The 23,243-nt window shown below is 44.3% G+C and overlaps 1 protein-coding gene across 2 annotated transcripts in view; it reads right to left on the minus strand.

Moving 5' to 3' along the window:
* socs7 (suppressor of cytokine signaling 7) overlaps nt 1-23,243 on the minus strand; it is a 70,981-nt gene that overhangs the window by 21,792 nt on the left and 25,946 nt on the right. The window contains exons 3-6 of one of the 2 annotated variants that reach the window (XM_068013577.1): nt 20,262-20,366; nt 16,446-16,571; nt 14,558-14,673; nt 13,512-13,680 (exon numbers count right to left, since the gene is read on the minus strand). In XM_068013577.1, coding sequence (XP_067869678.1) covers nt 13,512-13,680; nt 14,558-14,673; nt 16,446-16,571; nt 20,262-20,366 — 516 coding nt within the window. The remainder of the gene's footprint in view (nt 1-13,511; nt 13,681-14,557; nt 14,674-16,445; nt 16,572-20,261; nt 20,367-23,243) is intronic. The other variant, XM_068013578.1, reaches the window with a different exon arrangement.

Genomic DNA, 23,243 nt, shown 5'->3' on the forward strand with positions numbered 1-23,243 from the left:
CACTGTGTGGCAGCCGCCAGCAACCAAACTCTGAACCTACAGGGGCCAGGTCAGCTCTTGGGAAACACCAACAATCTGCATTCATATAGCATCTTTAACAGGGGTGATGGGCGAACAGGGTTTGGTGCGAGTTAGGATAGAGCCTAGAAGCCTAGGGAAAAGTGTCTGTCAGCCTCTTAGCCAGGCTGCCACGAGGAGGAACAAAATGAAAAAAAAAGTGAGAGAAAAAGCAAATAAAGGACATTCAACGCTGGCACGATAATCACCCAGTTTTTCCAGTGAGCTGGTGTTAACTGTAAAAGAAAGTACAGCTTGGATGAGAGTGAAATCAACTGTCAGCTTCAATCAACAGCCCCTCTTCTCCAGGAAATGTTGTGACCAGTATTCCCATTCTGTCAGAGAGATCTGATCCAAGGCCACAAGAACATTATTTTCTAGCACCAAATATCTGCTGCTAGTGCCCGCTGCATTAATCTGCTCTCCGCACACAACCTCCTTCTTATTAGAAGCATCACCCACTCATACAGAGGTTGTTACTGGTCTGCTCTATAAACTTGAGCACATCCAAACACTGCTGCACAGATCCTAACTCGCCCCAAGTCCTGTTCACCCATCATCCCCCCTGCTCGCTGACCTACATTGGCAAGGCCTCAGTTTTACAATTCTCATCCTCATCTTCAAATCCATAGGTTTGCCCCGTCTATTGTAGCAACCTCCTTCAGCCATACAACCCTCCAAGATTTCTGCGCTGCTCCAATTCTGGCCACTTGTTCATCCCCAATTTTAATTGCACCACCAATGGAGGCCCTGCACTGGGGAATTCCCTCCATAAATCTCTCTGCCTCACTTTCCTTCCTTTCAGATTTTCCTTAAAAACCTACCTCTTTGGCCAAGTTTTCGGTCACTTGTCCAATTCTGTTAGATAACGTTCCTATGAAGCACCTTGGAACATTTTACTACAATTAAGATTCTTATAAATGGAAGATGCTGCTGGTGTGGGTTTGGGACTGTACAAGTCCAGTTTTTCAAAGAGCTGTCCAGAAACCACCAAAACCAAATGCAAACCACACACCACCGACTGGATTTTAAGAGCTGAGCTTAAAAAATGGCAGCCTGTCCGTGCGGGCCACAGCGATCTTAAGCGTGCTGGCTCGTTTAAATAGCCGGGGCAGCCTGCACCCCCCAGCAATCCGGTGGAGGGGGCAGTCTGTCCATCCCCGGCAATGGGATCAGCTGCCAGTGCGCAGGCCCTGGTGCCATTTTTAAAGGGCAGCCAACCCTACCACCCAATTTACATTTTTAAAATCCTACCCCCCAAAATTAAATAAATAGATTTCTAACACCCCTTTCCCATCCCCCAATATCAATTACAATAACTATTTGCCCTTCCCCCTGCAAAAACACTTAGCTTTTACATCCGACCTTTCCCCCGACAAACTGCACAGAGTTTAAGGTTCAACCCTTCCCACCATCTCCTACTGACAATTTACCTCCCCACCAGCGTGGCGCCTCGTTTCCCCGGACAGGGATCTGAAGGCACAGGAGTGCCGGCCGCTGTGATCTCAAGATCGCAGGTAAGTTTATTTAAATTTATTAATTTTATTCATTTGCATATTTAAATTGTGGTCCCATCACCCAGCGGCGGGTGGGGGGGGGGGGGGGGGGGGCGCGGTGGGGGCTGCCCCGGAACCTCACCGCCACCGGGAGGATCGGGCTGGACCCTCCTGGCAGAGATCCGGAGCCATCTTCAGGCCTCCCCCCGCCACAGAACCCGCTGCCTGGGGGAGAACAAAATCCAGCCCCATGAATCTGTCATCTGTAAATTGGCATTCAACCTGCTCCACTTGTGTTTGTGATTTATCACATCGAAAGGGAAGGCTTTTAAAAATAGACGCCGGCACTGGCAAAGTACCTGTCCGAACTCACGTTTCTGTCCCTATCCCATCAACAGTCTAGTTTTGGATTTGGGAAACACGACAGCTATAACAGGAATTTTGAGTCTGTGTTTCATCCACTGGGAACATAAACCATAATTACAGGGGTAGGTCATTCGGCCCTTCGCACCTGCTCCTCCATTCAGTAAGATCATGGCTGAACATCTACCTCACTTGACTTTCCCGCCCACTCCCTTGATTCCCCAAGACCCCAAAAATTTGTCTGTCTCAGCCTTGAGCATACTCAACGACTGAGCCCTCTGGGGTAGAGAATTTGAAAGCTTAACAACCCTTTGAATGAAGAAATTTCTTTTTCTCTCTGTCCTAAATGGCCACGAGGCAATGACCCATGGTTCTAGACTCTCCAGCCCGAGGGAACAACCTCTCGACATTTACCCTCTCAAGCTCTCAATGAATTTTACACATTTCAATGAGATCACCTCTCATTCTGCTAAACTCCAGAGAATATAGGCCTATCCTACTCAATCTCTCCTCGTAGGACAGCCCTCCGATCCCAGGAATCAACTTAATGAACCTTTGTCAATCTAGTGAACATGTAACAGATGCTTTGGGGTGCGCTGCCCATAATTTCCCAACCACTAAATGAACCGTCAGCAAATCATGGGCAATGCCATCCAGAATTACCCCTTTAATATCTCTTTAAAAAAAAAAGAAACTGTGGGACCCAGCATGCACTGAAAGCCTGATATGCCACAGCTCGTGTTGCACTGAAAACCCCTTCCTGGAATGCAGGGAAAGAGGAGGATGGTGTGGTGAACGGTGTCAGAGGCTGCAGACAGATCGAGAAGGATGGGGAGGGAAAATGCACCACAGTCACCGAGAACGTCATGTGACTTCAACTATATGGCACATCCCTTGCCACAACCCCACCTGATAAGTTATGGCCTGCAACACAATCATGTGTGGCAGGCTGCCATCTAATACATGTTGTTTATGGATTACTGCATGCAGTGACAAAGTTTCTAGTTGGAAACACACTCACTAAGACTGCGGTAAAGAAATCAACTGTATCTAAAAGGCTTGCGGGTGTAAGAACTTGACAGAAAAGCTCTGTATAAGGAAGCAACATGCCCTGGCCTCAGAGGGCTGAAGCTCGCCAAACCAGGCCACTCCTTGGAAAACCTGTGGCAAATTCACGAGAAACAGGGCCAAAAGGTGTTCAAAAACAACAAACCACATTCACTTGGACCTGGATGATTCTGAAGCCACCCATAGACATACACGTAGGAAACCACCCTGAAAATAGAATTTTTCAAAGCATCTTACATGTAGGTCAATTACTCCTCCTTCCTCCCCAACCCAACCAATCTTTATCTAGGGCACCACCCAGGAGGTATTTGTTTGGCCGAATTGTCACAGGCTAAGACTAGTTTTGAAGTATCTGAGTCACTGAGCCTCTCTAACACATGGGATCAATTTAGTTTCCTTTATCTGCAGTTTGCCCAGGTTCGGGTATACCCTTGCACCTTAATGCCCAATCTCTCAAAGCACGAGTGTGCACCATCTGACCAGTGGAATTTATTTGGCTTGACATTTTAAGCTTTTTTTTGGACTTTCACCTCCGTGATTTGGAGAAGTAATGTTTACCTCAGGAAGCTCTATGACGACATCAGTTACTTCTGGGGTTTCCAGGGACTGGCCCAGCTTTGCTGCCTTCAGCCCACTTGGAACCCAGAGTATGTTACATTCCTACACAGAGTTTAATCTGTCAAGTTCTCCTGCTACCATGCTGATGTTATTTACATCTCCTCCAAATGGGCACCCCCAGGGATTTACGATATAGCACCTTCCAAACCTGCCACCTCCAGCACCCAGAAGGACAAGGGCAGCAGACACATGGGAACACCAGCACCTCCAACTCACACACACTATCCCGACTTAGACATAAATCGGCCATTCCTTCATTGGTCCAGCGCCAGAATTCTGGAACTCCCTCCCTAACAGCACTGTGGGTGTACCTACACCACACTAACTGCAGTGGTTCAAGAAGGCAGCTCACCACCATCTTCTCAAGGGCAATTAGGGATGGACAATAAATGCTGGCCTTGCCAGCGATGTCCACATCCCAAGAATGAATGGGAAAAAAAAGATTTTTCTATTGGAACAGCTTATCTCTTCATGCATGATCAATAGTCCATGGTAAGTCCCGGGCGTGAGCTTTGCTCCATTCACACAATATACTTCCAGTCACTATAACCTTGGGACTACTTCCTTTACCTCAGGGACATATCCAACATGGTCAGAACAACTAGCATTTATATAGCACCTTTCACGTTAACGCAGCATCCCAAAGCACCTCACAGCCTATTAAAAATTTTGGAATAGAGTCTCGGTTACAAGATAGGTAAATGCAGCAGTCAATTTACGCACAGTAAGATTCCAAAACAGCAAATAAGGTGAGTGACCAGTTTCCCTTTTCTTTTTAAAAAACTGTGCTGGTTGAAGGAGGGACTTTGGCTGGACACAGGAGATACACAACCTCCTTTCCCATGTTATGTCCGAGGTGGGAGGAGTGCACTGTTTTTCTAATTCCACTTCCCCACAGGTCACAACATATATTTAAATTTTTCCCAGTTAACGATACGGTTAATCATAGACTTTTTTTTATCCCAGAATAAAACACACCAACCAGGTTTCTTTAATAAACAACCAAATTATCAGTTTATTATAAAACAAGTCTTAACCAGTAACGATGTAGAGCATTAACACACAGACTGACATATGAAAGTCCCCCTTTTGCCTTGGAGACACACACACACACACACACACACACACACAAGATATGGAAAGATGTCAGTTGTCCTTTGTTTTGGTTTGGCATCCCAAATATGGGTAGACAGCTATCACTGGGATCTTCCTAGAACAGTTCTTGTCAGGTGAAGATGATCAGTTTGGGCAGGCTTTCCAGGAAAAATGCAGCAACAGGGGTTTCAGGCAGTTTCTTACACTTGCTTCTCAAAGTGATGGAAAAGTTGGAAGACTTTTCAAAGAGCTGGAACAGACTGAGGTGGGGTTTGCTCCTTTGGCAAGTTTTCTCCAACTGTCTTTTTAACATTGTCCACATCACCAACTCACTGTCCAAAGTGAAACTGAAAACAATGTCACAAGAGTTAAGCTTCCTGACCCCTATAAATCTTGACCTGTCACTTCTTTGTAAACATCTTTCCCCAAGTCAAAAAAACCCTGCTGAATAACTATCTGAAGACAGGTACCTTCCAGTAACTGTTTGATTTCAAGCTCAGTCCAAAAGACCTTCTGATGACCTCTTTTTAAAACAGGCACAAAGTTCCAGTATCTACGGAATCTTTTTCCAGTTTTAACACACAATAATTTAACAAAAAAAAAGGAAGCACTCTTAACACCCGTCTAACTTCTCCTTCCTCAACACTCTTAAGCTCTTGCACGTTGTGTTTGTGTCAATCACCAGGGATAACATTGTACTCAAGATTACCATTACATCATTGTTATGAAAATGGGAACTATGAAAGATAGATTTTCATTTCTATAGTGCCTTTTACAATTATAGGACACCCAAAGCATTTTGCAGCTAATTAAGTACCTTTAAAGTGTCACCACTGCTGTACAACAATAAGTGCAAGAAGCTCACGAACTTCGTTGTCACGAAGATCGAGACCCTCCGGTCCCCTGCCGCATCCCTCCCTTCCAATAGCCCACCTGGCTAAACTCCATAGAATGCTCCCCCCCAGCCCTAGCCCTGAATTTGCTCTTTCTCTAGTCTTTCTCTTATTTCTCCTCATGCCCCTCTCTCAGCTCACCTTGTCCACGAGACCCACCTCCTGCTCCCTCGATCCAATTCTCTCTAAACTGCTGACCATCCAATTTTTCCTCCTAGTCTCCACGTTAGCCAATATTGTGAACAGTTCTCTCTCTCTTCAGGTGTTGTCCCTGTCTCTTAATTGTGCCGTCATTACTCCTCTACTGAAAAAGCTCCTGACCCCACTGCCCTTGCAAACTACCGTCCCATCTCCGACTTCCCTTTCCTCTCCAAAGTCCTTGGATGTGTTGTTGCCTCCCAAATCTGTTTCCATCTTTCCCGGAACTCCATGCTTGAATCCCTCCATCAGGTTTCTGCCCCTGCCACGGTAACGAAACAGCTCTTGAAGTCACAAGTGACATCCTATGTGACTGGGACAAAGGTGGACTTTCCCTCGCGTCCTTCTCCAGCTGTCTGCAGCCTTTGACACGGTTGACCACAACATCCTCCTCCAACGTCTTTCCACTGTCGTCCAACTGGGTGGGACTGCTCTCACCTGGTTCCATTCTTATCTAATCATAGTCAGAGTATTTCTTGCAATGGCTTCTCTTCCTGCTCCCGCATCGTTACCTCTGGTGTCCCCCAAGGATCTATCCTTGGTCCCTCCTTTTTCTTATCTACATGCTGCCTCTCAGTGACATCATCCAAAAACAAGAGTTAGTATTCACATGTATGCTGACAACACCCAGCTCTACCTCTCCACCACTTTGCTTGACTCTTCCACTGTTGCTAAATTATCAGACTGTTTATCCAACATTCAGCACTGGATGAGCAGAAATCTCCTCCAACTAAATATTGGGAAGAGCAAAGCCACTGTTTTCAGTCCCTGCTCCAAACTCTGTTCCTAAGCCACCAACTCCATCCCTCTCCCTGGCAACAGTATGAGATTAAGCCAGTCTGTTCACAACCTCGGTGGCACATTTGACCTTGAGATGAGCTTCCAACCTCATATCTGCTCCAAGACTGCCTATTTCCACCTCTGTAACATCGCCCAACTTCGTCCCTGTTCCAGCTCATCTGCTGCTGAAACCCTCATTCATGCCTTCGTTACCTCTGGACTTGATTATTCCAACGCACTCCTGGCTGGTCTCCTACATTCTACTTTCTGTAAACTTGAAGTCATCCAAAACTCTGCTGCCCATGTATTAACTCACACCAAGTCCAGTTCACCTGTGTTCACTGACCTACATTGGCTCCGGGCAAGTAACATCTTGATTTTAAAATTCTCATCCTTATTTTCCCTCCACAGTCTCACCCCTCCCTTTCTCTGTAATCTCCTCCAGCCCCAGAACCCTCCAAGATCTCTGCACTCCTGTTGAGCATCCCTAATTTTAACCACTCCACCACTGGTGGCTGCAACTTCAGTTGCCTCAGCTCTAAGCTCTGAAACACCCGCCCTCCACCTCACTTTCCTCCTTTTAGGACACTCCTTAAAACCTAACTCTGAACCAATATCTCGTGCGTCTCGGTGTCATATTTTGTAATATAACACTCTTGTGAAGTGCCTTGGGACATTTTATTACATTAAAAAATGCTAAATAAATATAAGTCGTTGTACTGTAGGAAGCACCACAACCTACAAGTGCACAGCAAGCTCCCACAAATAGCAATGTGATAATGATCAGATAACCTGTTTTAGCTGTTAGCTGTGGGATAAATATTGGTGAGGACACCAGGAGATCTCCCCTGTTCTTTGAATAGTTCCATGGGTTCTTTTATGTCCACCTGAGAGGGCAAACAGGTTTAACATCTGATCCAAAAGCCAGCACCTCTGACAGTGCTACACTCCCTCAACACTGCACCGGAGTGTCAGCCTAGAGTATTTGCTTATGTTTCTGCAGCCTGGCTTAAGCCAGAACCTTTTCATTTTCAATTATCTGAAATTGTACCACAACAGGGTGATGGACTCGGGACTCGGATTAAATACTTATTCATTGTGATAAACCCAATTACAGCTGTATTAATAAAAACTGCACCAGGTTACGAGCTTAAATATAAAGGAATTTCTTTTCATACAAAGTCTATGTTAAATTACAGTCTAAAACGCTGCCCAATGGAATAGCTTATGTTTGGAGAAACAAAAAAGTTTCAACGGCAACTTGAACAAAAAATGCTTCTCAAAACTAACGCAATTTGTGCGCAGAAGCCGTTTCCCCCAGGCTGGGGAATCTAGAACCCGGGGTCACAGTCTCAGAATAAGTGATCGGCCATTTAGGACGGAGTTGAGGAGAAACCTCTTCACTCAGGGGGTTGTGAATCTTTGGAATTCTCTACCTCCAGAGAGCTGTGGATGCTCAGACATTGAGAATATTCAAGACTGAGATCAATAGATCTTTGGGCACAAAGGGAATCAAAGTATATGGGAATAGAGTGGGAAAGTGGAATTGAGGTAGATCAGCCATGATTCCATTGAATGGCGGAGAAGACCTGAGGGGGCAAATGACTTTCTCTTGCTCCTATTTATGTTCTTGTACCTGTGAGGCCTGTATCTTTCAGTATCACTAAAGATAAAAACCATTGCACACCTTAAGTCGGTTATTGCTTCAGTATTTGCTGTATTACAGCATTGTGTTAGACTCCAATAGGAGCAGAGTGAAGATCAGTGCCTGCAATCCAGGTCCTACAGTATCCAGGAGCAATGCCACAGGAGATCTGCTAACCTAGTTCCAATACTGTGCCGAGGCAATCTCTAGGCTGCTCATATGTTTCACAGTCGCCTACTTACTCATTCGTAGCCTGTCTTTCCCTTTAGTTCAGTTATTTAAGAAGATGGAGTTGACTTGGTAATGCACAGCCAGCCTTTCATTCTGTCAGTAATGCAGCTCTTCTCAATAGCTGTTTTAAATTTACTATTCACTAATTTAAATTTATGTCCTCTGGCTCTATTCTCACCCTTAATTGTAAAAATAAACAAGGTTATACTCAACTGCACAAACACAAGCCTGGATTGCTGCTCATTAAAACAATCCCCTTGTGTGTTTTCTCATCAACAGAGTGTATCAACCTGGATTCTGGGAATAGGAAATAAAGTGTGCTTGTGACAGCTTACATCTTATTAAGGAGTTTCAGAAAAATTAAATGCAAACCACAAGTTTCATAGTGTGCAAATATTGGCTTGTGAAACACACACTAAGAGTCTGGGATGACGACAGCTATTGCATGGGCCCCATTTATAATAAGTAGCATGGATTTCATGATCTTAGATCAGAACAAATGTCATCTTAAAAGGACATCAAACTAGTTGTTAAAACTGACTGCCTGGTGAGAGTGACAATTCAAGCAAACTACTTCTTTCTTCTTTGGCGTTCTGCCTTTCAGCAGGTCCTTACCCCATTCTTACATCTGCCGGTTTATGGCCCATTTCTTTACATACTCGTATTGTCCTTCCTTCTCCAAGTGTAGCATTGCCAGTCCCTTCCTCGTTTTCCCCTCCATTCTACCTTCAATCACTGTGTTCAGCAGGCCTTCATGTCTGATGATGTGACCAATCCATTTCTATTTCCTTCTTCTGATGGTTTCGATGATGGAAAAACGCTCCTTGACCCTTCTGAGCACTTTGTTGTTTGTCACCCTCGCTGACCAGCTGATTTTTCATATTTGTCTCCAGAACCACACTTCAAGCTTCTAACGTCTTGATGTTTGCCTTGCACAGGGTCCATGTCTCTGCTCTGTATAGGAGAACACTCCATATAACTGGTTTGATGATTCTCATGATCAGGTTAATGCTCAGCCCCTTGGTTAACAACTCCTTTCATCTGTTGAATGCACTCTTTGCCATTGCAATTCTCAATCATATCGTGCATCTCCCATCTTTGTCAGTATGGTACCAAGGTATTTGAACTCCAACACCTGTTCCAGTTGTTAGCCATTTACTTTAATGTCCATCTCTGATTTGTTTTTTTCCCACCTTCATCACTTTTGTCTTTTTGATGTTAATCTTCATCCCATACTCCTTCCACCACCCTGACAGTCCACCAAACTAAGAGTTTGGGAATAAAATATTGCACCTCTACTGGAAAGCAATGCATAGATTATATAATACACAATATATAGCTTATGTAGCATGCAGTGTAGATTACATAACATACAGCCGGTGCACCTTCTGCAATCTTCATGTCTGGGTCACGAACAACATTTAGCAGCAATCGGCTTCAAGTCTGGAATCTAATCATGGAGTTCAGCACGAATGAAATTCTCAAACGTTGCTCGTGCAATTTATGATCATCTGAATCCCCCAATTTGGTTAGTACCCTATAATCACTACCAGACATCCATGATTCTTGTGTCTATGTGTGAGTGCACGCACAAGTGCGTGCCCCACTGTTTGCATGCAGGCATCTTTTTTAACAATGAGCTACTGTACTAGTGAGGGGTTTGGCCAAACTGCAGCAGCAGAGGTTGTGCAGAGTGAATGAAAGTTTCATGTTAAACTCAAATGATAGTCAAAGGATCTTTGAGCCGTCAGCTGATGGAGAAGTCTGTCAGCAGCTTGATGCAGTGTTTAATTGATTTGTGGGTTACTTTGCGCTGGTTCTTCATTCAGGTCCAAAATTCTGGAATCTAATTGTCTTTAAGATGATTAAAGAAGTTGATAGGGTAGATAGAGAGAAATTATTTCCTCTGGTGGGGCAGCCAAGAACAAGGGGACATAGCCTTAAAATTAGAGCGTGGCCATTCACAGGTGTTGTCAGGAAGAACCTCTTCACACAAAGGGGATGGAAATCTGGAACTCACTCCCCCAAAAAAAGCTGTTGAGGCCGGGGGTCAATGGAAAATTTCAAAACTGAGATTGAAAGATTTTTGACAGGTAAATGCATTAAGGAATATGGAACCAAGTTGGATGGATGGAGCTGAGATACAGGACAGCCATGATCTAGCTGAATGGCGGAACAGACTCGAGGGGCTGAATGGCCTCCTACTGTCCCAATGAGTCTTCTGTTAAGTCTGTAAAGATCAATTCCCATGCACTTCGTTATTTATGCTTTCTGTGGATTTTCAGCTGAAGTTACAGTGGAGAATCAGTAAAGTCCCCCGTGGAAATCAATAGTGTTTGTGCTTCTTGTAATACATGACAATACAACATAAAAATTGGATAGTGGATATGTCATGGTTGTGGTACAGGGCTAATGATGCAGATAACGAGATTGTGAATTTGAATTCAGTTTGAAAAAAAAAATCAGTAGACGTGATCATGGAACTGCCAGACTTTTTTAAAATTCATTCATGGGATGTGGGCGTTACTGGCTAGGCCAGCATTTATAGCCCATCCCTAATTGCCCTTGACAAAAGAGTAACTTGCTCGGCCATTTCAGAGAGCATTTTAAGAGTCAACCACATTGCAGTGAATCTGGAGTCACATGTAGGCCAGACCAGGTAAGGACGGCAGATTTCCTTCCCTAAAGGACATTAGTGAATCAGATGGGTTTTTACAACAATTGACAATGGTTTCATGGTCACCGTTAGACTAATGTTCTATAGTGAAGGAGATCTGTTGCCCTATCGCGGTCTGGGTCTATATGGGACTCCAGTCCCACGAAATGTGATTAATTCTTAAGTGGCCATTCAGCTGTAGAACATCACAATTTGTTCAAGAAGGTGGCAGGCAGTCCATCATCTCCTTCTCAGGACAACTAGCGATAGGCACTGACCTTTCCAGCCAGCATGAACAGAATAAAAATGATGGAATACCGAGCATACAAATCATTCCCTGCTGCTGAAAATAATCCCAGTAATAGCATCTTATTGATCACAAAACCAGAGAACAAACAGCGTCAGTGCCATCTGCTACCCGGTCACCTACATATTGTAGCCTCTAACATACCCAGCATGGCTGCTGCACAAGTATTAGGAATGAAAAACTGATCAGTTTTTCGCAATGCAACTCTCAATAGTGACCCCTGCCAATGGTTTTGTCTTTCACCTTGCTTTTTAAAAATATCTTACATTTATATAGCGCCTGTCAGAACCTCAGGGCATCTCAACCAATTAAATACATTTTTTATTAATGCAGCCATTGTTGTAATGTAGGAATTGCGGCAGTCAATTGGTGCACAGCAAGATCCCACAAACGTCAATGTGATAACGACCAGACAATTTGTTTTTAGTGATGTTGGTTGAGGAATAAATATTGTCTAAGACTCTGGGAGAACCCTCCTGCTTTCCTTCGAATAGTGCCATGGGGTCTTTCCATCCACCTGAGAGGACAGACAAGTCTCTGTTCTGGGACTGAAAGATTACACCACAGACAGTGCAGCACTTACTCAGTACTGCACTGAGATGTGCCCGTGTAATGGGGATATATCTGCATAAAGCGCCTTTCCTTACTTCTGTGATCTGTAGCTCTTTTCTTTGACTGTTAGGACCTCTCTAGAGAGAGAAGGTGCACAACCTGCTCGCAAGTCACTGGGAATGCCACCTCTCCTGTCGAGACTGCACAAGCATAACCAGATCCTGCATTTTTCTCTCTCCCCATTGCTGCAGCAGTCTGCACTCGGTCCAACTGTGATTAGGAACTGAGCAAAGCAGGGGACTCGAGGCCATCCCCATTCTGTAGCACAGGAAGGGAAGCCTACCTCTGCTCCAATCAACCGGACAACCTAAAAACGACTGGCGAGATTAAAACAACTGGTGAGATTAAGGGCGGCACAGTGGTGCAGTGGTTAGCACCGCAGCCTCACAGCTCCAGCGATCCGGGTTCGATTCTGGGTACTGCCTGTGCGGAGTTTGGAAGTTCTCCCTGTGACCGCGTGGGTTTCCTCCGGGTGCTCCAGTTTCCTCCCACCGCCAAAGACTTGCAGGTTGATAGGAAAATTGGCTATTATAAATTGCCCCTAGTGTAGGTAGGTGGTAGGGGAATTGAGGGAAGGTGGGAATGTGAGAGTGTAATGGGATTAATGTAGGATTAGTATAAATGGGTGGTTGATGGTCAGCACAGACTCGGTGGGCCGAAGGGCCTATTTCAGTGCTGTATCTCTAAATAAATAACTAAAAAAAAAGCGCTTGAAGAATTTCACGGTCACATTTATGACATTTTTAACTGAATTATCTGTCTTTCACATCACAAATCCCTACATATCTCTGAACATCTAAAGAACTATGAGTAGAATTAACACTGGGCTGGGGTGAAATTGAACCCTTGATGCTGAAGGCAGAGAAACAAACCTCTGTATTTGGAACCTTGTCCTACAGCTGTTCTATTTCCACTTCGATAACATTACCCACACCATCCCTGCCTCAGCTCATCTGTTACTGAAATCCTCATCTGTGCCTTTGTTACTTCTAAACTTGACTATTCGAAGACACTCCTGACCAACCTCCCAAATTCTACTCACTCTGTAAACTTAAGGTTACCCAAAATTCTGCTGCTAGGGTCCTAACTTGCATCAAATGCCATTCACCTATCACCCCATGTGCTCGCTGACCTAGACTGGCTTCCGTTTAAGCAACATCGTGCTTTTAAAATTCACATCCTGGTTTTCAAATCCTCTCTACACTCCTCCAATTCTGCCCTCCTGAACATCCCTGATTTTAATCACTCCACTATTGGTGCCCGTACCTTCAATTGCCTGGGCCCTGAACTCCATCCCTACACCTCACCACCTCTCTACGCCTCTCCTCCTGAAAGACACTCCTTAAAACCAACCTCTGACCAAGCTTTTGGTCACCTGCCCTAATATCTCATGTGCCTTGGTGTCATATTTTGTTTGATAACACCCCTGTGGCCTTGGGATGTTGTACTATATTAAAGGTGCTACATAAATGCAAGTTGTTGTTGTCCTCACCTCGGTAATGTTCCATCCTGGTATGATGCGTGATTCCTTGCGAGCGGAAGCTGAGGCTGAGGATGTAGCGTGGGTCAGAGCTGTCCCTCACCAGGAACGAACCATCCGGCTTTCCCTTCAACTTCATTTCAGCATCATCCCAGTTCATCGGCCCCCAATACCAGCCACACTGCAGGAGACAGAACAGCGGGCATGAAACTGGTAAAGAATTTTCAATCTCTGCCATGTTCGGAAACAGGATGCATCGAGTAGACGAAGGAAAGACCTGTGATTATCCTAAAAGCAAAATACTGCGGATGCTGGAAATCTGAAATAAAAACAAGAAATGCTGGAACCACTCAGCAGGTCTGGCAGCATCTGTGAAAAGAGAAGCAAAGTTAACGTTTCGGGCCAGTTCCGAAGAAGGGTCACTGACCCGAAACGTTAACTCTGCTTCTCTTTCCACAGATGCTGCCAGACCTGCTGAATGGTTCCAGCATTTCTTATTTTTATACCTGTGATTATACAGTGACTTTCAGCACTTTACAACTGATGACATACTTTTTCAAATGTAGTCACTGTTGTAATGTAGGAAACTTAGCAGCCAATTATGCACAGCAAGCTCCCACAAACAGCGATGTGATAATGGCCAGATAATCTGTTTTTTTGTGATGCGGCTTGAGGGATAAATATTGGTCAGGACACCGGGGAGAACTCCCTGCTCTCCTCTGAAATAGTGTCAAAGGCTCTTTTACTTCCACCTGAGAGGGCAGACAGGGCCTCAGTTCAACAGCTCATCTGAAATATGGCACCTCCGACAGTGCAGCCCTCCCTCAGTACTGCACTGATAGTGTTGGTCTGGATTATCAGCTCAAGTCTCTGAAGCGAGGCTGGAACCCATGACTAGGTGACTATCTCGGAGGTGACAACACTATCCACTGAGTCACAATTTGCGCTACCAGACAGAATCTGTTTTTTTTCCTTCTCCTCCCCTCTTCCATATTATTGATGCCAGTGAAAGTTTTACAGACATTCTGAATAAAACGGCGACAACAGAAGGTTTGTACCTTTTCAAGCTCCCGTAAACTGGCTGCAAAGCTGCTCGAGTCCCTCCTGTTCAGCAGGCAGTGCTGTGGCTGCACAGTCATCGGCCGGCTTTGGGGTGAGTTCCTCTGCAAGGTGTCTGCAAGACAAAAACAAAATCCAATCAGTCACTGAAACTGACAGCACATCTCCACACCCTCAACAAGCAGGAGAGCACAAACAACGATGAGTGATCGCAAGGTAGTAATCTCACTGGAGAGTTCAAAGGAAGGACAATCACCCCCCACATTCCACCATGGAGAAGCTTCCAGAAAGAAATGATTCTGTAATGTTCCCATTCAGCCATCACTCCTGGCTCCCAGTCTGGCAAGGCCTCGATTTTCAACTCTCTCCATGGCCTCGCCCCTCCCTATCTCTGTAATCTCCTCCAGCCCCACAACCCTTCGAGATCTCTGTGCTCCTTCAATTCTGGACTCTTGCACATCCCTGTTTTTAATTGCTGCTCCAGCCTTCAGCTGCCTAAACCCCAAGCTCTGAAATTCCCTCCCTAACCATTGCCACCTCTCTATCTCTCTCTTTATGACGCTCTTTAAAACCTATCTCTTTGACCAAACTTTGGATCACCTGTCTTAATAGCTCTTTATTATGTAGCTTGGTGTCAATGTTTTGGCTGATAACGTTCCTGTGAAATGCCTTGGGAAGTTCTACTATGTTTGAGACGCCCATATAAATGCAAGTTATTGTTGGCGTGCCAGATTAATGGTATGGGAGAACCAAACACCATGATGTTAGGATGTCGCGGTTTTAACTAAAGATGCAACACTTCAGTCCAGTAAAGAGACGAGGGAATATCTTCCATAATCAGAAACTCGTTAATGAAATCACAGCAATGCGCAACAAAATGCTCGATTCCTGAGAACATTTATTTATCGGTCATTTAGAGTCAGCATCTTACAGTAGAAAGGAGGCCATTCGGCCCATCATGCCTGTGCTGGCTCTTTGAGAGGGGTATCCAATAAGACCCACTCCTCAGAAAATTTTCCCCTTCAATTATTTATCCAATTCCCTCTTGAAAGCAACTACTGAATCGGTTTCCACTGCCCTTTCATACAGTATATTCCAGATCACAACTCATTGTGTTTTCAAAGAAATTCTCACCTCTCCTCTGGTTCTTTTGCGAATCAGCTTAATTCCGTGCCCTCCGGCTACTGACTCATCCACCACAGCAAACAGTTTCTCCCATTCCTTAGCAAAACCCTTCATGATTCTGAACCGCTCTCCTGAATCTCCCCTTAACTTTCTCTGCTTACAGGAGAAAATTATTGGAGAAAGAACGCAGCCATTTTACCGGTTTCTTCCTAAAGTTAGACATTCTTCGTCTTTGGTTTTGGGTTTCTGGCGTCACTCCCATGGCTTCCTGCATGGCTAGTTTCTCTGCATTCACGTAGATGGACTGAGTGGTAGCATGAAAACCAAAACCAAAATATAAAAACAATCGAGTAATCTTGCCAGCTACATGGCTGCACTGCAGAGGCAATGGAATAGGTTTCCTTGGCTGGTGGATACTGGATCCAGTGACGAATGTGAAAAATAACAAATTAAAATTACTTTTATTTCCCGACTTCTAATACTTTGATAAACCGTTTCCCCAGATGAAGAGAAATTTCTTCACTCAAAGGGTTGTGAATCTTTGAAATTCTCTACCCCAGAGAGCTGTGGATATTCAGTCATCGAGAATATTCAAGACTGACACGGACAGATTTTTGGGCACTGATGGGATAAAGGACATGGGGATAGTATGGGAACGTGTAGCTGAGGTAGATCAGCTATGAACCTATTGAGTGCCAAAGCAGGCTCACAGGCTGAATGGCCTCCTATTTATGTTCTTATGAAGAGGAGGCATGGTCTTACCGTTTAAGCTGAGACTCTGCTGGATGGAGGTGTGAGGCGGAGGAGGTGGTGGCAGAGGCAACAACTGTAAGCTAGCAGCAGCTGGGCTCACCGGGTCACATGGAGGCTGCGGCCCTGCAATGTCATCTGAAAAACAACACGTTTCCTCAGAAATAAAACGGAGACTAACAGGTGGGATCAGGGCAGGTACTGATCCACCACCTGGGCCTCAAACCTCAGTCACCAGCTTGCACCCACCCCCAACCACTGTGATGTGATTATCACCAGGAGGAATTGCAAACATCTGCACTACACCCTGCCACAACCATGCTCACAATACAGTGAGCGAAGATCCAACTCCTAATAATGTCAGGTGCTGTTGGCTGCATGCTAGAATTTCAAATTCAGTTTGAGGGCGAGAAACTGGAGTCCCACACTAGCGTTCTGGAGTTAAACAAAGGTAATTACAGAGGCATGAGGACAGATTTGGCCCTAGTGGATTGGGCAGGAAGACTAAAAGGTAGGACAGTTGATCAGCTGTGGCAGATGTTTAAGCAGATATTCAATTTATCCCAACTAAAATATATTCCAGAGAGGAAGAAGGATTCTAAGAGGGGGAAAAAACATCCATGGCTAAGCAAGGAAGTTAAGGTTAACATAAAGACAAAAACTAAGGCATACCATATTGCAAAGGCCAGTGGCAGGCTGGAAGATTGGGAAACTTTTAAAGATCAACAAAGTGTTACGAAAAAAGTAATAAAAAGAGCAAAGATAAATTATTAAAGAAAACTAGCGCAAAATATAAAAACAGATAGTAAAAGCTTCTGTAAGTATATAAAAAGTAAGAGAGTAGCTAAAATGACTGTTGGTCCCTTGGAGACTTAATAGAGGGGAACACAGAAATGGTGGAGACACTAATTCAGTATTTTGCCTCAGTTTTCACGGTGGAGGACACTAGTACCATCCTAATAGTAACAGGTAATGCAGAGGTTATAGAAAGGGAGGAACTTAGAACAATCATCATCACTAGGGAAAAAGTACTGAGCAAACTATTGGGATTGAAGGCAGACAAGTCCCCAGGGCCTGATGGCCTACATCCTAGGGTCTTAAAGGAAGTGGCAGCGGAGATAGTGGATCCAATGGTTATAATATTCCAAAATTCCCTGGATGCGGGAAAGGTTCCAGTGGATTGGAAAAAAGCCCTTATTCAAAAAGGGAGGGAGGCAGAAAATAGGAAACTATAGAATTGTTAGTTTAACATCTGTCGTTGGGAAACTGTTAGAATCCATTATTAAGGAAGTAATAAAAGGACATTTAGAAAGTTAAAACGCAATCCATCAGAGTCAGCATGGTTCTATGAAGGGTAAATCGTGTTTGACTAATTTGCTAGCGTTCTTTGAAGCTGTAACAAGCAAAGTGGATAATGGGGATCCTGTAGATGTAGTTTATCTGGACTTGCAGAAGGCATTTGATAAGGTGCCGCACAAAAGGTTAATACACAAGGTAAGGTCACATGGGATAAAGGGCAATTTATTAGCTTAGAGGATTGGCTAACCAACAGAAAACAGAGAGTCGGGATAAATGGGTCCTTTTCTGGTTGGCAAGATGTAACTAGTGGGGTGCCACAGGGTTTGGCCCTCGGGCCCCAACTATTTACAATTTATATTAATGACTTGGATGCAGGGATGGAAGGTACTGTAGCCAAATTTGCAGATGACACTAAAATAGGTGGGATAGTAAGTTGCATTAAACAAATAAGAAATTTACAAATGGATATGGATAGGTTAGGTGAATGGGCCAAAATTTGGCAGATGGAGTTTAACGTGGATAAGTGTGAGGTTATCCATTTTAGTCGGAAGAATAGAAAGGCAAATTATTATCTAAATGGAGAGAAACTTCAGAGTGCTTCGGTGCAGAGGGATCTGGGTGTCCTCGTGCATGAATCGCAGAAAACTAGTTTGCAAGTCTAACAGGTAATAAGGAAGGTAAATGGAATTTAGGCATTTATTGCTAAAGGAATAGAGTATAAAAGTAGGGAAGTGTTGCTGCAACTGTACAAGGCATTAGTGAGACCGCACCTGGAGAATTGCGTATAGTTTTGATCCCCTTACTTGAGGAGGGATGTAGTTGCATTGGAGGCAGTTCAGAGGAGGTTCACTAGATTGATTCCAGAGATGAGGGGTTTGTCTTATGAAGAGAGATTGATCAGTTTAGGCCTTTACTCTCTGGAGTTTAGAAGAATGAGAGGAGATCTAATTGAGGTATACAAGATGATTGAGGGGATTGACAAAGTAGACGTAGAGAGGATGTTTCCTCTGGTGGGGCAATCTAGAACGAGAGGTCATAGTTTTAGGATAAGGGGTAGCAGATTTAAAACAGAGATGAGGAGAAATTACTTCTCTCAAAGGGTCGTGAATCTGTGGAATTCACTACCCCAGAGTGCGGTGGATGCCAGGACATTGAGTAAATTTGAGGAGATAGACAGATTTTTAATTAGTAATGGGTTGAAGGGCTATGGAGAACAGGCAGGAAAGTGGAGTTGAGGCTGGGATGAGATCAGTCATGTTCGTATTGAATGGCGGAGCAGGCTCCAGGGCTGAATTGCTTACTCCTGCTCCTAGTTCTTATGTTCACATAATCCAGATACTAGATTTCAGCACTTGGAGAGGTAAAACATAACATATTGCTACATTAAAGGTGCTATATATTTGCAAGTTGTTTGTGTTGTTGTAATTTGCACGCTATTTAAGCAGGTTCTGGGGCCTTTACAATCAAGCAAACAGGGCAAAATGCTAGAATAACTCATCATTCCGAGATTAGAAGATTTATTCTCAAGTGAAATGAAGTTTCCCTCCCCAATGGGAGAGTATATGCAACTGTAAATGGGCTGAGCCAATATTAATCATTTCACATTGTCATCCAAAGTCAAAATTCCACGCACAGGATTAACCTAGTTCAAACAAGAGAGTCCCGATATCAGGGCGTTCTTGCTCACACAAGGAGTGACTAACAGTTGCAATGAATTCCTGGTACGGTAATGAGACAAAACCCACTGGATTTGTTTACAAAACAAATGGATGCAGTGACGGGGATGGGTTTCCTGGTTGGATGGGCTGAATGGCCTTCCTCACCCACCTCGACCTTATTGCTTGTGTAAGCGGATTAAATATTTATGACGAATGGCTACAGTTGAACAAATCGGATTCTCAGTTATTTATATTCTGTTGACCGGAGAAGGACAAACACCAGATACTATTTACTAAGCACACTGCCAACCAGCCTCACCCTCCACTGACTGTTTGCATTGGGCACTGTGGCATTGCTGACCGTGGTTTTCACTGTGCTGCTAGCAGCTGAAGTGCCACTTTAGTTAGTTCACCACTGAATGTGGGGTGTTGCTGGAGCAATGCTATAAAGGAAGTACTGGTAGAATGGGGGCATCAAACAAGATCCAAGGCAGGATGAGGTTCCACAAAAACTCAAACATGTCTGAAAATAAACGGATAAACCTCTGATCTGTAGGTTAGCAGTGTGAACGGGTGGTGCAGTTGCTTGTCCGTTCGTTGTTGACATTTGTTAGGGAAATGCTGCACTAAAGAGATGGAAATGTTGGAACACACGGCCTGCACAACAGATGTCAAACAACCACAAGGGCCCAATTACTTCACTCTCCTTGAATAAACAACACTCCATTATAGAATCAAGAAAAAGAGAGAGAGAGAACAAGCACACATTCAGTAGGCATTATCTTTTTCAAAAGATTGACAAATGAAGATGTGACTAAATACACCAAATGATGGCCTATAATCGCTGCTTGGTGCATTCTGTATACTGTACCTAGAAGGCTGAGGCTCCGGCGAGGAGGGGGTGGTGCGGTTGGGGGATGAGGTGAGGGGGGGCCACGGCAAGAAATATCCAGGTCGACCAGTGACACAGTTTCTCCTGTTGATTACAGATGAAGAGAGAATGTCAGTGAAAACAGAAAAGATTTCGCACTTTTACCCCTCCCCCCCGCCGCCCCCCCCCCCGCCACCGCCCCCAGTGTGAATGAATGAGTTTCTGATTGTGGTTTTTATTTTGCCCCTTGGTCCCACACCCAGCATCTCTGCCTAAGATACCTACACCCCAGGCACCTGCAAATTCAGATCTGTGGTGAGTGTCAGGAATGTTTTATTTTCCCTTGCTTGGGGAAGTTCCCCATTAAGAGATAACCAGAGGGCACAGATTTAAGATTAATTGACAAAAGAACTGGGGTGAGCTGAGTGGACTTTTTTTAAAAATATAAATACAGCGAGTTATGATGATTTGGAATGCACTGCCGAGGCTGCTGGAAGCAGATTCAACAGTAACTTTCAAAAAGCAACTGGATAAATAATCAAAGGAAAAATCTGCAGGGCTATGAAGAGCGAGCAGAGGAGCAGGACTAATTGGATAGTGCCTTCGAAAAGCTGACACAGGTACGATGGATCGAATAGCCTCCTTCTCTGCTGTATGATTCTATTAGAGCCTCTCTCCCAGTTCCTTCTCACAACAACTCTGCTGAGATAGGTAACTCAATATGGCAGCCATCAATGCAAATCTCTCTCTCATCATGGTGACTATAGAATGTCCAGAAATAGGGAAAGATTTCAATTTGAAGAATGAACAGAACTGCAACCAGTTGCCTTCTCATGGTATCCCTCAATTCCTCATCTCTCCAGAAATGCAATTAATTACCCCAGCGGGTCATGGTATCGCAATGGTCCAGAGAAACTGCTTAATGATAAACATCTTTGATTTTGTTAAGAATAAAATAGAGAAAGAATTCGCAGCAGTGAATACTCATTGTAAAAAAAAATACAGCAGACTCAATCCAGACTAGGGTGTAATTTCACCCCACCAAACGCTGCCCCCGCAACCAATCATCCAGACCACATATTCCTGAGGTCTAGGCTCACGCAAAATCACCCAATGCCAACTGACAAACTATCACTGTAAATGGTCAGAGCAAAAGGAGCGAAAATTGGGGTAAATGAGAGGAGCATTTTTTTTTAAATGCCTCAATGATCACTCCGTGAGAAATAATATTACCATATAAAAACAACCAATTTACATTTATATAACACCTGTAACAATGCAAAACTTTCCGAGATGTTATCAAACAAAATTTGGTACCCAGTCACATCAGGAGACATTAGGACAGTTCACTAAAAGCTTGGTTTTAAAAGGAGCAACTTAAAGGAGCAGACAGTGGTAGAGAGACAGGGAGGGAATTCCAGAGTTTCGGGCCTCAGCAGCTGAAGGTACAGCCACGAACAAAGGAGCAAAGAAAATCAGAGATGTGCAAGAGGACAGAATTGGAGGAGTGCTGAGATCTCAGAGCATTGTAAGGCAGCAGGACATTACCGAGATAAGACGGGGCCACATCATGGAGGCATTTGTAAACAAGGAAGAGAACTTTAAAATCAAAGTGTTTCCAGACCAGGAATCAATGTAGGTCAGCGAGCACGGAGCAGATGGATGAATGAGACTTGGTGCAAGTTAGGACACAAACAGCTCAAGTTTACAGAGGCTGCAAGGTGTGAAACTGGTGAGGACAGCATTGGAATAATCAAGTGTCGAGGTTACAAAAAAGGTTCAGGGCTCCCACTGTCCTCATTTTAACTGGTAAGAAAAGGGTGTTAAAAATGCCAGGAAGCATCCGTTTAGAAATGAGGAACCTGGGAGTATGAACATATTATAAATGATAAATCAAATAAATTATCAGGAAAAAGCAGTGAAGGGACAAAAGACCTGCATTTCTGGAGAGACAAGGGAATAAAAAATAAAATCTGGTTGGGGTTGAGTTAATTCAAAAAGAGACAGAATCTCTAAATTGAAGACATTCCCTATTTCAGGAAGTTCTAAGATTCTCCACCACATCCCCAAAGCTTCTGTTGGGTGGGTGGAAAAAATCAGGAAATATCAACTCTGGGATTTGCCTTCATTGTCTAACTGTGAAGGTTTAAACTCAAATAAGAGGAGATCACAACAGCAAGAAACAGACTGCTAGGAGATTTGCCAGGAGTTGTTTTGCTTCCCGACATTCCCTCTCGGTCACCCGTGGCTCAGTCGGTAACACTCTCACCCGAGCCAGAATGTTGTGGGTTCAAATCCCACTCCAGGACAAGAGTATATAAATCCAGGCTGACATTCCCAGTGCAGTGCCGAGGGAGTGCTGCACTGTCAGAGGAGCTGTGTTTTGAAGGAGATGTTAAACTGAGGCCTCATCTACTCTCTCAGGTGGACATATAAAGACCCCATGGCACTCTTAAGAAGAGCAGGGGAGTTCTCCCCGGTACCATAGGATTAAAGTTAATCCTTATCCAACATCACTAAAACAGATTATACAGTCATTATCATGTTGCCGTTTGTGGGAGCTTGCTGTGCACAAATTGGCTGCCGTATTTCCCACACTGCAACAGTGACTACACTTCAAAAGTACTTCATTGGCTGTAAAGTGCTTTTGGGTATTGTGAATTCTGCCTTATTCACGATCCCCTTTCAATAGTTACAGTGCCTCAGTCACCCACGCGCCACTCCTCTGTGCAGTGCAGTGCAGTGATGCTCCTCTGCTATACAGCTCTATGTAACCTTTAGATTCAGTGCATTCTCCCTCCTGACCCTGTCCGGATTAGGGCAACTGATCCACTCACTCACCAAGAAGCCGACATTGTCACAGCAGCTGGAACTTTTCCCCCGAAAGAAAATGTTTTGGGATTGAGGCAGCAAATCACACTTTCTGCAGCTGGAGCAGAAATTCTTGGCTTCTCCACAGGATGCTGTGGAATGTCAGACCTG

This window comes from Heterodontus francisci, chromosome 33, assembly GCF_036365525.1.
Source record: "Heterodontus francisci isolate sHetFra1 chromosome 33, sHetFra1.hap1, whole genome shotgun sequence".
Classification (NCBI taxonomy): Eukaryota; Metazoa; Chordata; class Chondrichthyes; order Heterodontiformes; family Heterodontidae; genus Heterodontus; species Heterodontus francisci.